Source organism: Monopterus albus, unplaced genomic scaffold (assembly GCF_001952655.1).
Source record: "Monopterus albus unplaced genomic scaffold, M_albus_1.0 scaffold83.1, whole genome shotgun sequence".
Taxonomy (NCBI): domain Eukaryota; kingdom Metazoa; phylum Chordata; class Actinopteri; order Synbranchiformes; family Synbranchidae; genus Monopterus; species Monopterus albus.
Window position 1 is genome coordinate 421,397 of NW_018127963.1, and position 16,868 is coordinate 438,264.

General features: G+C 40.0%; 2 protein-coding genes across 2 annotated transcripts in view; both read right to left on the reverse strand.

The window, feature by feature from the left end:
• ghrhrl (growth hormone releasing hormone receptor, like) overlaps window positions 1-5,148 on the reverse strand; it is a 22,019-nt gene extending 16,871 nt beyond the window's left edge. Inside the window, exon 1 of the mRNA XM_020606994.1 lies at window positions 4,691-5,148. Within this exon, the coding sequence (XP_020462650.1) occupies window positions 4,691-4,744 (54 nt within the window). The 5' untranslated portion in view covers window positions 4,745-5,148. The remainder of the gene's footprint in view (window positions 1-4,690) is intronic.
• A 1,056-nt stretch (window positions 5,149-6,204) lies between these two features.
• The window catches only part of fyco1a (FYVE and coiled-coil domain autophagy adaptor 1a), a 14,884-nt gene continuing 4,220 nt past the window's right edge, over window positions 6,205-16,868 (reverse strand). The window contains exons 8-18 of the mRNA XM_020607039.1: window positions 14,426-16,864; window positions 14,093-14,185; window positions 13,693-13,811; window positions 13,446-13,613; window positions 12,385-12,537; window positions 11,184-11,413; window positions 10,619-10,772; window positions 9,762-9,857; window positions 9,433-9,643; window positions 8,079-8,188; window positions 6,205-7,902 (exon numbers count right to left, since the gene is read on the reverse strand). Coding sequence (XP_020462695.1) covers window positions 7,827-7,902; window positions 8,079-8,188; window positions 9,433-9,643; window positions 9,762-9,857; window positions 10,619-10,772; window positions 11,184-11,413; window positions 12,385-12,537; window positions 13,446-13,613; window positions 13,693-13,811; window positions 14,093-14,185; window positions 14,426-16,864 — 3,849 coding nt within the window. The 3' untranslated portion in view covers window positions 6,205-7,826. The remainder of the gene's footprint in view (window positions 7,903-8,078; window positions 8,189-9,432; window positions 9,644-9,761; window positions 9,858-10,618; window positions 10,773-11,183; window positions 11,414-12,384; window positions 12,538-13,445; window positions 13,614-13,692; window positions 13,812-14,092; window positions 14,186-14,425; window positions 16,865-16,868) is intronic.

Genomic DNA, 16,868 nt, shown 5'->3' on the forward strand with positions numbered 1-16,868 from the left:
AGCTTCAGTTTACATACAGCTTGTTATTATGATAATCCTGTGTTTTGGTTTGAACTGAACAAGGGATGTTTTTGGAACAAACACTGGAATTCAACATCTGATCAGGCTGAAATTCATTTGAAAGTAGAGATAAAATGCCAAAATGATAGCATTTAACAGGTTTAGATTCAATCAAATCAGTCTTGTCTGATATTCTTTTAATAGATGCCTACAAGAAACTCAACAAACGCAAAGCACTTAAAGCATCCAAATTATTTGAAGTGTGTACAGTCAGGAGTAATAATAATAATAACAAATGTAAGACACAATGTCTCCTCACAGCAAAAAGGTTATGTTTGAACCCACCAGCTGGAAAAGTTCTCCACCAAGTGCTCCAGCTTCCTCCCATGGTCCAAAGATATGTAGGTTAGGTTATTGGTGATTCCAATTTGCCCATACTGTAGGTGAATGATTGTCTGGTTGTTCCAGCTTTGTGACAGAGTGACAACCTGTCCAGGATGTACCCCACCCGAGTGACTACCTGTCCAGGATGTACCCCACCTTTTGCCCAGTGTCAGCTGGGAGAGGCGCCAGAAAAGAGGGTATCATGGGTTTAGATAATGGATAGGATGTTTGGATGTTTCTTCAGTGTAATCACTGACTTTTCACACCTTGCTCCTCATTTTAGGCCTTAACTGTCCATGCATTCCCCATCAAACACACACAAGGACAAATAATAAAATTCATAGAAAAAGCAGGAGCAAGTGTTTGTGCAGAATAACAAACCACTTTAGCAACTAGAAAACTATTAAGAACTGAAAACAATTACCATGACTCTTTGTTGAACAGAAAAAATGGGTTCCCTCATTTTCTTTAAGTAAGTAGGAACAAACATGCAAACGCATAGCACCCTTTTTCCTTCCATCATCCAGAGAAAATCTCTACCAGTCCCCTTTGTTCCTAATGCAATGCTAATAATCTAATAAGGGGTGCTATTGTACAATTTACTCCTGCTCTTTCTCTTCAAAGGCAGGTGAGGGACACATGATTTGATTTGATTTATTCTTTCAAGCATGTAAAGACAGTTGATATGTCAACACACATAATTTTACACATATCCAACAAATGCTAATCCAGTATCAATTTGCTTATACCTAGTACATGCTTGAATGGAGTAGGAAAAAGTCAGACTTATCCAGTCCTACCCCATGACACATGAAAATTTGGTTTACTTTACCTCCTGCAGAGAAAATGAATTCAGACATTCAGAGTTTACAGTGTGTTTCAAACTGCAACATGTATGGTATATTGTTTTGTGCTAAACCATGATTGTGTAGTTGTAATTCACTGGTTGTGCATTATCAGTTAATTACAACACTTACAATACACTCAAAGCAGAAAACCTTATGCACTCATGTACCATAAATCATCATGGCAAACTCAGTACCACACACAGTGTCCCTCTTTATATGCAAAGGGGACGCTGTGAAGACATTTATTCTGCATAAGAATGGTGTTCAGTTAACAGGACATGAGTGATGTTTTGAACATCAGGGGGTGAGGTATAAAGAGAATGTTAAGACTGGGTGTTTACTATCATCAAGGGTGCATGACATGCTCATGCATTACAACTGCATAATGGGATAAAATGAGACACTGCTACATTTAAAAAACAGAAACAAAGACAGGGAGATAAAGAGATGGAGGGGCTGCATAAGGTAAGTCTGGACAATATGAGTCATGAAACTAAATGCAAAGCCAAAGGCCCCTTCACACCACCAGGTTAGCGTGCAGACTGCTGTAAAAAATGTGCTCTCAAAGGTGAAGCCCATTATCCACTAACTACCCAAAAAGGGGCCATCGCATTGGGCTCACTTTGCAGATGCTGCCATCTATTTTCAACAGCAAATGATGTGCACTTTTATGCTGTATGCTTAGCACTCTGGCAGTCTAAAAATACAAAACATGTTCAGTTGATTAGAAACAGAGCACAAACACAGTCAGTCTCTGAACTTCAGACTCTGAAGTTTATATAGGTACTGAAGGAGCTGCATGACATTTTGGTCAATACATGAGAAGACTGATACGACTCTCCTACTTCTGTGCTAATGCTGCATTCACCCACTGTCTGGGAAAACCAGGAAAACAGCCCTCACTGCAAACTGGGAGTGTTCATGCATTATTCAAAGGTGGTCAGCACATTGTAGTCACACCAGATAAACAAGCTCGATCAGTCTAATCACGCTACATTTGTTGTGTTACATATTTATCAGTTCTTGCCAACCAGATAAAAACTGTGTAGGTCCTATAAAATTAGCTGAATCGACTTTATTAACATTAATATTTGCTTTTTTTAATATATCTGCCAGAAGTGGTGTATTTGGCAATTCTGCCATCAACTATGACTCTGAATGACAAGTCTGAGGCTGATGTGAATGTTTTTACCATTCAGTTGCTTGTAATTAAATGACATATCATGGAGGCAGCACACATATGAAACTGGAGACAGGATACATTAGCTTAGCTTAGCATAAAGAAACAGCTAGCCTGACTCTGTCCAAAGCTAACAAAATCTATCAGCACCTTTAAATTTCACAAATTTACATTTCATATCTTGCTTATTTAATTTGTGGAATAAAAAGATGTAAAAAGGACAAACTGTGGTGTTATGCTATTTTAGTTTTTTCACTTGTCATTTAGTTGTTTCACTTGCTTCCAGTCTTTTTGCTAGGCTAAGCTAACTGGCTGATGGATGCAACACTGTATTTATAGTATGGGTATAAAAGAGCTATCAATGTCTTTATGTAACTCTTGGCGGAATCATGAATAAGTATTCATCAAAATCTCTTACAATACTATTTTATGACTGACATATAAGTATTTCATCTACTGACTGTTTGTAAAGTGAATGAGTGTTATTTCATGAAAGTAAGATAGTTGGACATTAACAAAACAAAAAGATGACCAGATCATTTTTAGCTTTTTGATCCTTTTTTTTTTTAAACTTAGGTTAAAGTGCAAAATTTCATTAATTTCTGAACATTCAAAAAGTGACCTGACAAGTACTATTGGTCCTGTTTCTAGTTCTTCTGAAATGTGTAGAGTGTGTGTCTATGTTCCATGTGTATGTGTATTGTGTACCCCGGTCATTCATTATAATTCTCTGCAGTCCTCAGCAATGAAAGAGAATAAAATGAAGTACAACAAGGAGATGAGTGTCTGCTGTTCCCATTTTTCTCTGATTGTCATACTGTACCACCCATTTGCCTGCTCCTCATATTACTATTCTGTCATGGACATTAGTGAGGAGGCCATGATATAAGAGTTCTATAAAGCTGCTGATTTAAAAAAGTGGTTGTGCCAGTGTGTGTATGCGAATACATGCAGACAGTTCGTTGCCTGTCTTGTTTCCTTATGGCTAACTGGCCAAAACAGACCAAAATAAAGTGCTTATATCAGTAAAAACTGGTTATTCTATTTTATCCTAAGGGGTTTTCACTGTCCTGATTCTGATAAAGTGAAATATTGTGTGTGTGTGTGTGTGTGTGTGCACGTGTGTGTGTAACGACTAATGGAAGAGAGTGCAATTGTCATAGTAATAAATTATACTGTATAAATCTAGGCTAATTTCTTCTTGCACAGATGTACACAATTTAGATTTGAATATACAGTATTAACATACTATCAATCATAATATCCATCATGCGTTCATCTTATCAGTAGACCTGCTACTGGACTATCTTTTATATACAGTACTTGCACCAATACTTTACTATTCACACGAATATAAACATGCAGATGCACCTAGCTCTAAAGTGTAAACAACAAAGTATGAGAAAATAATAAAACAATGGCATGTCACAGACAATAACAGTAACAGTTAAAATATGATTATTTTCATCTTACATCAATTTGCAGGTTGTTTCGTCAGTACATGCCATAGTAGCAATTTGCCAGAACCTAAGATGGCTCAGTCCAAAACCCAGTGGTGATGTTTATTGTCATTCAAGACTTAGTAAACCAGTCGTTTTTTATGGGGTGGGCGGGTTGTGCATACATTCACATACTGTACATATCCTTGTACCTCATGGTACACGCAGGTACTGTACACACACATCCATCTTGTCATTTTGCACCTGCAGACATGCTTTCCCTTTATCAAACAGGCTTATAAATCTGCTCCAACCTGACTTTAATTTAAAGTGAAATATTATAAAATCTACAGATAGCCTATAAAGTCACAAGAAGTCACAAAGAACATCACTTTGGCTACCATGTCAGGAGCTGCACCCCTCAACATTTAACACACAGCCATTTTACACTTATTCACTTTCATTCAGTGCATATTGTCTTTTACAATGCGACGCGTTAATGCTAAGGAAATTACTGTGGCCCCATGTGAAGAACCAAACAGCTCCATGACAGGTGCCTGGCTGCACACACATACAGTATATACATAGTGTTTGCTGTTTGAACTAAAACTCACTGTGCCTCAAGTCGAGAATATAACAGGAAAATGAAAGAGCCAAAGATGGCATGGAATCTGTTGTCTATTTTATATATGCTAAAAGATGGTTACGCTAAACAAGATGTCGCACCTGTCCAGATTGTCAAGATTTTTAAAAAACAGTTCTATTAATTTAATACGAGAGAAAGCTGCAAGTTTTCAATTCTTTAAAATGATTAAGTAAAAGTAGATTAGGCTACTCACAGTTGGTGCTAAACACAGAGTGAGACAAATCCATCTGATGCGGAGACAGGACATGTTGGTTCAGTGTCCGCTCGGTCCAAGTGGCGCTTTCATCAATGAGACCGCAAGCGCACTCTAGTAGGTCTGTGCGCAGAGCGCCACTCGCTTCCCAGGTGGAAAGAAAGCACTGGCCAAATATGAAGCAATATAGAAATTCCGGTAGGCTACATATTTCCACAATAAAAGTCTCACGCCTAAGCGACCAGTGGATAACTGATTCTTCTCATATCTCCGTAGCCAAGCACAGAACTGCCACCAATACCATTATGGAGAACTTAATGTCTAACCATGTGTTCCACTGTTGTGAACGCACGTTTCTCTCTACAGCCTATCGAAGACAAAACTCAGATTTGCTTTATAACTGAGCAGCTGTTGCGTTAACTCGTTTCAAGTTGAAAATGTACCCTTGTGTTTGCTTGAGCCGGTTCGTCCACCAAGACAGACCCTACAGACGAACTGAACTATCCAGGTGTCTCAGTTCTGCTCATGGAAAAATCCTCTCTACACATCTTTCTCTGTGATACCTTTATTATTTTCCGATCCTGTTATTTGTCCATTATTCTGTCAATTTTGTGGAGAATTTGCTTTAATTAATATGTTTTATGTTTATGTAACCTGTAATGTTTCTTAGGCAATTTTATTTCACTCACAACAAAAGCAGACACGCAAACACATACATACATGCATAATTAAATAAACTGGTATAGGATAGCATATAAAAACAGGGCCTTAGATTTTCATTATCGATTAGTCTGATTTCCATGATTAATTGTTTTCTCTGTAAAACTTTGGCAATGAGTGCAAAAAGTCATTATTGTCATATTGATGCAAATGTAATCAAATTTGTTTTGTTTTTTTTTCCACCCAAAAATAACCAAAAAACAACAAACCTTCACATTTAAGAAGCTGGAAACAATCAAAGATTTGCAATTTTTCCTAGAAATTTCACTGAAAACAATTGCAGATTAATTTTCAGTTGGTAAACAAACTGATTAATGGACCAGTTGTTTCAGGCTACAGAAAGATCATTAACACGAGGTTCTGCAATAAGCAAAATAAGAAATACAATCAATAAATTTACTGACTGATACACTGGCAGACTATTTCTACATAATAGTCCAATAATGTTACACATAACGAACTATTAAACATTTCCTGAGGTAAAACATGATCTTGATTCTCCAGCTACAGCTCCGAAGATGCGTTAACTGTTTATTGCTGAATCAAAATAGAAATTAGATACTTGCCACCAGCAAATACTGCGAACATGATTACAAATTTCTTTAGCTTTTACTCTGTAGGGTTTTGTTGTCTATTTTTTAATCATAAAAAAACTTCCCCTTTAGATGGAGCTCTTCCACATCTCTTTCTGTTAATTCAGGCAGAAGCTACTGTTTCTGAACGAGTGCAGCAGCACAGAGACAGTACGCGTTGATCAAGCTGTCAAATACTAAAGCAGAAGCTGATTAGTGGATCATCACACTCCCATTGTATCATGTTTATTTGGTGTTTGGCAGGTCTCTTATACACTGAGTGCTTGTAGTACTGATTCATGCACAATTTACAATAATTATGCTTAAAAAGAGCACACAGAAAAGTCCCTGTTTGAATTCTTTGACAAAGACAATGGAAACCTAACAGATTTCATACTGTTCGTAACATTTTATAAAATAATCATCTCAAAGTGCAGTTCTTTATAGAAAATATGAAGCTTTGAATACAAATTGCACCAGTTTACAGCCATTAAAAATATGAGATCTGTGAAACACAAGCAGATCTTTAGAAAAGCAGCATGGAGATAAGCCCTTGCTTTGTTAAGTAGTGTCAGGTTGTATCCGAAGGTGCTCAAACTCTTTTTGTTTTCTTATTGTTTTGTGTTAGAAAACAACAAACAGCACATAATATTCAAAAACATTTGCTCACTGAGAGGACAAGAAAAGTTAGCCAGTTATCTAAACAGATGACAAAAAGATTCCAGACACAGAATGAGAGCCAAATGGGAAAAAATAACATTTCAACTGATATGTTGTGTTTTGCATATTATATTGTGATTTAAATGTCACTAGAATTAGGATTTTATAGGTTAGTGCCAATGCGCACCCGATTTCTGGTTTTGTGAATATAAAGTGTGAACTACACAGCTACAAAAGTCAACTACTTCCTGGAAATAAGAGTTAATAGGCACTTTGAAAGTACAAAAGCTCAATAGATGACAGTGATGACTATAACTTAAAACCACTGTAATGACACAGTCAGCCTGTTTACAGTCAGTACTTGCACTTTGCTTCATTATATCCTATACACTGGGTGGAGGAGGCTGGTGTGCACGTCACCTTACACAGAGAGTAAGGTGACAGCTTTTCTTCTTCTTTTTTAGGTTAGTTTTCCAAAAACACTGAATTAGGACATGCTACCGCTGGAGGAGAACTTTACACCCACTCCTGAGATTTGCACAAAGTGCTTTGTTACCAAGCAGAAAAATATTTTCCAGGCCACCTATTAGTTAGTGCTTTGTTTCCTGGAACAGTGCAAATATGTTCAGAGAAGTCACAAGCAAACCACTCTTCTGCACTACTTCTTCTTCTTTTTGAATTAAATGATTGCACACAACCTGAAACATTATAAACTGACGATTTTTTTGAAAGTGTTAACGTCCTTCCTGAGTCTTTATAGATGACTTCTGCAGATAGGAGCATTTTATCATATTTCTTATTGGTAGTGTTACATTCACTAATGTAAAAGCATATTTGAGAAAGGCCAGACCAAAACTAAAAAAAACAAAGTAAGAAAACTACATACTTTCTCTAAATGAACTAAATGTGTGTATATTACCTGCTGCATACTTAAAAACAAAATGTGATCAAACTTGCATAAATATTTGTCTTTCTCTCCTAAAGCTTATCCATCTCCACCTCAAAACATGAACACACTTGAGCACAGAACTGAATTTGGCAATTCCAAAAGCATAAAATACTTGGGTAAAAACATGTGTTTGGAAATAAAAGAATAAAAAGCCTTTTAGCCACCACAGTGACATCATGATGACGTCTTCAGGACATCATGCTGATGCCTCTGTGGAAGCTCACATTATCAGGCTTCAAGGAAAGTCACTTCCATCGTAGATTACGGGCTTCTCTATGGTCAGGTGGTAGAAGACTTTCTTGGAGATAAACCTGTTGGAGCAGGGTTTGTGATGAAAGGATGTACTAAAACAAGGTGCTGAAGCGCAACATATACATGGCTTACAGGCCAAATCCACGTACACATACAGTGGCAAAGACGATAAGAGCTTAAGCAAGCCTTAGAATCAGTGGCCAGAGGAGGATGCTAGATGTCAGGCATTTCCTACCGTGAGAATGAGTTGTCAAAGATGAGTGTGTACAAGCCGGGGTGACGGGCTTTCAGCTGCCCCTGAACCGTCTCTTTATGGGAATTGCAGCGAGTCAGAGGAATCAGGACCTGAGAACAGAACCGAAACACTGGCCTGAAGTGAAACTCAGCAAGTGAAAGATTCTGCCAAAGGTTATCATCTCTCCTCGGTCGGTCTAAAATACACTAGTCTTGTTTTTTTGACATGCAGCATATGTTACATTACATAATGGTTTATGATGGACAACAAGTATATCATATACCAGTATATTAATCATAATAATCATTATAATAATTATAATAATATAGTAAATGAAAAGAAAGGTCACAAGTTATTTACAGCCCATGACATTTTAGTTTGAGAATATGTGCCTCAACCTGCTGAGCAACATTGGCAACCTGCTGTGGTTTTCTTCAGTCAATAGTGTTGGAAAAATCAAGTAAATATCCCTGCTCTCTGCAAAGGGTGCCTATGAATGCATGCACATGGTCAGGCCATTGTGTCATCTCAGAGTGGATGTACTCTCTGACAAATGAAAAGCCTTGTCTTCAGCCTTATTTATTTATTTTAATTTGATATTACAGTATGAAACAAAAAGCCTTCCTGAACTTTTCTGTCACAGACATACAGTATAAGGGCTGAATGATGTCTTGGCATGTTCACATTCACTGGCCTTTATAGAGTTCCCTAGTAGTGAGTCCTAAATCCCAGAACTGAGATAGCATTTTTGCACTTTGTGTTCGCTCGCCCTGAAGTCAATGGGTTTTTGGTTAGATGCTTGAAATAAGGTCTCTGTTTAACACAAGACCAGTAAAGTACATTTTCATGCTTTGCTCTATGAAATAAAATGTCAGTAAATAACCCACAAGTGATTTTTAAATTGTTTACTTGTCTTAAATAGGCAGTTGCTAACAAGTGGCTAAATGAGACTACAGAGGCTGTCTGTGATTTTACATGTCATGATGGAGACTCATCTTCTCACTAGTCCGCCTTTAAAGAGTTTTATTACCGTATGCTTAAACTCGCACACTTGCAAACTGTTCTAACTGACACAGCCATGATCACTAGCTAGATTAGGTCACGCTAAAAGGAAAGAATTTTGTAGAGGAGGTAAGAGCTAGAAATCAAAGTACAAGTTGGAAGCTGTGGTGGTGATGCTGAAGTCATGAGGCCCTGGTGTAGCTTTTTACATCCGGTGAATGTGTTTGGGCCTCAAAAAACCTAAAAGTTGTGTTCACTTGTGAAGATGATCTTGCTGAACAAAACATGTAAACATGTAAACTGTTCTTAGTGCATAAACACACAAACAAAAAAACACAGTGAGTTCATCTACCTTTGACTGTTCCACCAGGGTGTCAGCGGATTCCTGGTAAACTACACTGAAGGAGATGCTTTTGGGCTCAGAGGAAAACGTCCAGCTGATGGTGAGCCCAGAGTCAGACACAGCGACGGTTATCACACTATAACAGCTCGACCTGATGAAGAGTTCCCTGGAACTGTCCCCAAACTGAGAGATATCATCAGTGCTGAGAGTGACACCGATCCTGTGTGAGAACAAATTACATTTAGGATGCATTAAAGTGGAATTAATACAACTGATAGCAAGTCCACTTGGAAATGATATATACTGTATGTATCAAATGTATTTAAGTAAAGACTCACGTGACTTCTCCTGATTTTAGAAGACTGATCTCTGAATCCTGGACAGTGGGGACCTGCTCCTCAGGATCATCAGGGGTCGCATCTTCTGTGCCTCTGCTGAATCCAACACAACACACAGGACAACACTATCCTTTCAGTACGAGACTCAAGTGGCACAGCGATATGAAGATGGAGAACAAAGCAATTTCCGCCACCATGAATGATCACGATGTTTGCAGGACTCTGAAAGCTTCTATGTTTGAATACTGCATCTTCTTAAGGAGTGCTATGACTAGGAAATATCAGAAGGGTTGAAATGAAGAAAGCAAACAACTCAAGTTGCACATTCTCAAGAAATGTCTGCATTCAAACAAGTTGTAGTTGGTCAAAGCTGCATTTATGGTCTTTTTTGGTCACTTTCAGTCAGTACAACTATGTGCTTTAAAATGAGCCTTGATGAGTATCTCCAGTGATTCGTTGCTATTATTTACATCACTGAATGATAAGTAAGTCAGTCTACAGGCAGAAATAGATGCACTGATCCTTTTGATTGCCCCTGACCTTTTGGTGGTGCATTCATTATAACAAGAAGCACATCTTTGTCTGCTACTTCCCATCTTTAAGATTTGCAAGGTTTTGAGGTGAAAACAAAATAAAGCAGCTGCCCAGAAGAAGGAAGAACAGCAGATCTGACATGTTATACATTTCATAATTATCCAGCACTAAATATATTACGCATAATTTCACTTATGACGTTTCCTGATTAGCCAACATTACACCCGTACAGTTCAAGACTCTATGTTGAATTCACTTTCTTAGCGAACACACTGGACCACAAAGGCCTGATGTGAATGTAATCTGATCAATGTTTCACCCACATATTCAGCGCTTCAGGAGGCTGCTGGTGTTGTCCTCCCTCCAGCGAACCACCTGTGGTCTGTGACGTAGTTTCACTGTCGTAGACATTGTTCACTTCTTCTTCTGTGATGATGTCGAAAGGTCCGTCGTCAGATCTGTTGCTGGGGTCTGAAACTAGGGAGGAATCATTTAGTTATGGTGAAGAAAATACCACCAATATCTTTTCTGATGATACACTGTGGGGAATACACAACATACAATCTTAATGCATGTACAACAGAAAAAAATCCACTTTGAAATTGTATGAGGATGAGACTAAGCTGCTACAAAATCAGAACTAACATTATGCAGCTTTCCTTTCTTTACCGAAAGCAAAACAGAAATATCACGCTCCACCTTTATTTCTATTCAAGCATAGGTTTTTGTCCTTGTTCCTCAATATGACAAAGTCGGTCTTTTCACTTCTGCTTAAATGTCTCCACTTAATATACAATAAAAAAAAGAATGAGGATCAGGAAACTGCCACAATAAACATGTAGGTTAAGTGTCCAGTTATGAAGCATCTGGTTTTCTCCTGCCTTTCACCTGTCACACTGGGAGTGGGTTTGTAGGGGGCTGGTTCAGGAGGTTCTTCAGGCCCAGCTCCAGGCGGAGGAGGCTGGGTATCTGAAGGACTGAGCTCTGCCGCTGTGAACCTCTCCACCACAGCACTGTGTTGGGTGTAGCAGTCCCTGCAGCAGCGCTCCTTCTTTCCACTGTGCTTAGCCATTACAAAGTTGTTGCTGCAGTAGTAGCAGAAGATGCGACCACAGAGCCTAGACAAAATAACATTTGAATAATTGAATGAGTTTTCATCCATATTAGGCCTAGAACTTTGTTACTAAAATAAATCTCGTGCATGTTGAGAAAGCACACGAGTGATGCTGTCAGTAGCCTGATGTATAGTAGTTTTTGGTGGCCTGTTTTAGTTTTAGTTTTAGTCTAGTCTTTGTGTGAAGCTGTCATTTTAGTTTTTATTACTTTTAGTCACGTTCATATTCTTTTTAGTCTAGTCAAGTTTCAGTCAACTAAAAGTCTGAGCATTTTAGTCTTATTTTAGTATGAATTATCTATGACTATTTTCATCTAGTTTTAGTTGACGAAAACTGACATTTTAGTCTAGTTTTAGTCAATAAAATTTTAGTCTCTTTAGTAATACAGTTCTATTTAACCCAGTCAATATAGTATAAGTACCTAGTAGTATAGATGAAACCAAAATTTTCAAGGTTATCTTATTATATTATTGTTACCTTTTATAGACTCAAGAATACATCCAATACACATTTTGTGTGATTTTGTGGCCACATTTCTCCCCATCTTTTTCCACAACACATTCCGTTTTCTTTTTCCATTTCTATGTAATGAAAGTTTTTCCAAACGTTTTTCCATCGGTCCATTTCTCTGTGTCAGACTTAACTCTGTTGTTGTCTTCTAAATAACGCCGCGAGGTGGGCCTTAAGAAAGTGACGTCGCCTGCGTCTGCGCAGTGCGACCTGATGCGGCCCCTGAAGCGAGACACAGGAAACAGAATACTGCAAAATAACAATAATAACACAACTAAACGAGACGAAATAACGTTTCGTTTCGTCTCGTTTTCGTCGCGTGATAAAAGTTCGTTGACGACGATATTTAGTCATAATTTTCCTTGACGAAAGCAACACTAGTAACCTGACAGGGTAGGTACAGACTTGAAAAGACAGTGATAGAAGCAACAAGGGTCAAGGGTCAACAGTGTGCAGTAAATCACCTGCAGTGGTGTCTGCGCAGCCACCAGGTGAACTGGCCCTGGCAGCCGAGGCAATGCGTGGTCTCGTTGTCCACCAACCACCAGCGCTCCTCTGCTCGAAGTTTCTGCTCAAACTCCAGAGCATCTGACTTCTGCCACAGGGCATCTTTGTCCCTGATGTAGTGCACAAAAAGAAAATTGCTTTGAATGCATGTTACTGGTACTATCATATCATGATTTGGTACCAAATTTAAAGTTTGGAAAAAAAAATTCACATGAATTAATTTATTTAATGCTGTAAACTGTACTACCATATGATGTTGTTTGTGGTTTATATGGTACAGTGCATCCAGAAAGTATTCACAGCGCTTACCTTTTTCCACATTTTGTTAGGTTACAGCCTTATTCAAAATTGGATTTAATTCATTATTGTCCTCAAAATTCTACAAACAATACTCAATTCTTCTAGCCCTGCTGGAGGTCTGCCGGTGCCCGAGAGTGGTGCAGTCTTCATTACCCTTCCACAAAACCATCAACCACACCACCAACCAAGTATATACAAGTTCCTTGTAGTTCATTCATTTGTCCTTGTACTCCCATTCATACTTAGTGAGCGCAGGTACCTGCTAGTGAAACTCAAGTCATGTGGGCACATCCCAAGGGAGTTGACTGAATCCTATTTGTGGTGTTTTTTTGTTTGTTTGTTTGTTTGTTTGCTAGTGTTTTACACCTGCAATAGTAGCATGGAAGCAGTATGGGAGCTTTGTAAGCCAAGGAGGAAAAAAGTGTTTGCGGAATGAAGCACACTATCACACTACCCTGGTGAGAATATCAATGAGCAAACAGCAGCCAAACATAGCAAGGTTGTAGACAACCAAAAGAAAAATGAACATTAACCCTGTTCTTCATTAAGGATAAGGATAATCACCTTTAATGGCCAAGTATGTTACACACAAGGAATTTGTTCCCGGTACAGAACCGATGGCAGCCATCTGCGGCGCCACCTCAAACGATAGTCCCCCTCTGCCTGTTGTGCTTATAGCCTCGACGCATCTGACAGCTGTAACAGAGACAAGTCATACCTGATCAGCTCGATGAGCCGCTCTTCAAGGATGGTCTTGGTTGTGTTGAGGTCATCAACCTCTGCAGTCATCTTCAGATACTGGTTTTGTTTGTCAGCTTCTGTTGTGTTGAGCTTCTGCCTCAGTTCCTCACACACTTTCTGCACAGACAAGTTTGCTTCTTCAGCACTGAAGAGAGCAGAAAATGAGTCAGTATCTTTCATTATTGTTAGATGAAATCCACAGGTCTCACTGGTTATGAGCACACCTGGTGAATGCACTTCGCAGCTGCTGAATCTCGCTCTCACTCTCACAAACTGTTGATTCTGTCTTCATGATGTGTGCATCTTTTTCAGCAATTAGTTGCAAGTACTGCTCATTCATGGCCTTTATTGAGGATTATCAGAACACATACATATGAAAAAAATATTGATCTGTGCAAGCACTTTTTACACTTGATTTGAAAATAGACAATTAAATATAAAGGTTTAACAAAATTTTCTGTAATTTCAAGAGGATTTTGTGGAAGATCTAAATAAGTCTAGATTCTAAAACTTCAAAAAGTGGTGTTTGTCTCTGTACAGTCCGGATTACAGAACACATTTTACCATCATCATGCATCTAGTTATTATGTAGCCCTAAATTATTTCCATGTTTGAAAGACACACCTGTAGTTCAGACACTTTGGCCTGCAAGCTGGACACATTCTTCAGTTCCTCCTCCAGCCTTGCTTTCACCTTTTCCAGCTGTTCATTCACACTCTGAAGTGAAAGAGTAACATGAGAGAATGGAATATTTAGAATAGTTGTTGAGATATTTCAGCCGGGACCAAGGTGCTGGACCAACAGACCAACAAGCCATCCTTAGAGTCATCCTGCTAGCATTGATATAAATATAACTGTTTTAGATATTCCTGCACTATAACATAAAAACTAAATCACTAAAGCAACAGCTATTAACTTGGGTGTATAGGCATTGGTAACAGGTTCTCACTGATTCACCTTCATCTGGGCCTGGTGATTCATGGTCTCTGAGCTCATCTGGAACTTGATGGCCTCCAACTCTTCTCGGCTGGAGTCCCTGACACTCTCCATGTGGTTCTTGGCCTTCTCCAGCTGCTCCCGGAGCTCCACGACGGTCCCTGGAAGCGTCTCCTTCTCTGTCAGCTCTTCTCTTAGCTTGTTATTCTCCAGCCGTAGTTCTGTCATGCACACGTCTAGTTGTTCCACCTCTTTCTCCAGCTCTTTAATTTTGGCAGTGTCCCCTGCCCAGCTCTTTTTGTCCTCCTCCTTTTCTGCGCTGAGCTTACAGATGGTCATCCCGAGCTCTGCCATCTCTGTGTTTGCTCTGTGCAGACCATCATGTGTCTCAATGTTCTCTAGAGCCAGCCTGTCATATTCTGTCTTGAGTGCAGACAGTTCTTCTTGGACAGTAGCTGCAGAGGCAGCAAGCTCAGCATGTGCTGCTGCTTCTCTATCACACTGTTCAATCAGTGCCTCTTCTTTCTTCTTGCACTCCATAAGCTCCGTTATATGCTTCTGATTCAGCAACTCGACTTGACCTTTGAGCTGCTCAGTCAGAGTCCTGAGCTCATCTCTTTGAGCCTCCGTCACTTCAAACTGTGCTTGCAGTTTTAGCTTTTCCTCCTCAGACCTCTGGACCTGCACCCTGAGGTCCAAGATCTCTGTCTGGAGCCTGGACACGTCTTTCATGCTCACCTCCAATTGGCCCTCCACCACAGTCAGTTTGCCTGTCACTTCTTGGGTCTCCTTTGCTTGGACAGCACTCCTCTCCAGCTGAGATTTCTCCATCACCTGCTTCTCAGAGTTCAACCTTTCAATCACTTCTCCCTGTCTAGCACAGCTTGCTTCTGCATCAGCTTTGGCACACTCTAATACCTTCTCCCTGGCCTCCAGAGATTTTAACCTGGACTGGAGCTCAACAAGGTTCTTCTCTTTACTCTCTAGCTGGGCCTCTTTGGCTTGGAGCTGTCCTTGAAGGTTTGCCTCATTCTTGCGTGAAGTTCCTAAGTTCTTTTCCAACTCTCCAATCTGCCCATGAACATTCTTCAGATCTGCTTGCATGTGACTAAGAGCTGCTTTCACAGTGTCCTGATCTTCTCTCAGACTCTGGTTTTCCTTCTCGAGCCTCTTCGACGTGGTCTTGGAGAGCTCTGCGTCCAAGGTGGTACGCTGCAAACTCTCATCCAGCCTGCGGTTTTCCTCACGCAGCCTTTTGTCTTTTTCATCCACTGTCATTTTTGTATCATTCAACTGGCCTTGAAGCTGTCTCTCAGAAGCCCTTAGAGCTGCTAATTCAACCTCAAGTACTGCTCTGTTGTCTGCCATCTCCTTCTTCAGCTCCTCATTTCCCTTCACCATGTTCTGCAGCTTTTCATTTTGTTCCATTAGACTGGTGCACTGCATTTTGTAGTCTCCTATTTTCATGGCTTGTTCTTTGACATTACCTTGCAGCTCAGTAAGGGTAGTGGTCAGTTTATCCCTCTCTGTGGTCAGGCTTTGGTTCTTGGCTTCCAGCTTTTGTAGTGTTTCATAGCTAGAGGTTAGCTCTGCCTCTTTCCTCTCAAGCTGCTCCTTAAGAGCAGTGACTTCTGCTTCTAAAGAGTCTTTTAAGACATCAAGATTCTTCATTTCATTTTTATGTTCTTGTGCCATCCTCTTTATCTCCTCTGTTTCTTTCTCTTTCTCCTCTAGAGATCTTTGGAGGTCCTGCAGCTGCTTTTGTAGGTTGCTGGTTTCCTTCTCTCTCAATGTCAAGGCCTCCTGCAGCTTGTCAAGTGCGCTGCACTGTTCCTCCACTTTAGCCTCCAACTTGGCCTTCTCTTCACATGCAGATGTAGCTAAAGCTCCCTGTTTTCTTTCACCATCCTTTGCAGCTGCCTCCTTGACCCTCAGCTCTTCCTCTAGCCTTTCTGTATGCCTCTTCTTCTCCTCTACCTCCGCAATAGCTTCAATCTTTCCTTTCTCTGCCTCTTTCAGCCTTTCTAGCAACTCGTGTATCTTTTGTGCTGAATCAAAGCAGCTAGCTGCCCGCTGGCCCTTCTCATTCAGAACCTCATCCAACTTGGCTAGCAGCTCTATATTCCTCCCTTCAGCGGATGTCAACTTTTCCTGTAGCAGGCATATTTCATCTTTTCTGACATTTTCCTTAGTCCTGAGTGCTTCTACCTCTCTGGACAGGGCCTCCTCTTGTATCTGCAGATCCCTGAGTTCTTCCTGCAAGCCCTGTTGCTGCTCTTGCGCTGCAAGTGACACATCCAGCTGCCTCTGGAGCTCCACAACTATGCCCCTGAGCTCAGATGCCTCCTCACCCAACTGCTGCACCTTATCAAGGAGCTCTCGCTGCTTCAGCTCTGACTGGTCCAGCTCCAGGCGAAGGTGTTCAGCTGTGTTGACATCTTCTGTGCAGGCAGACAGACACACA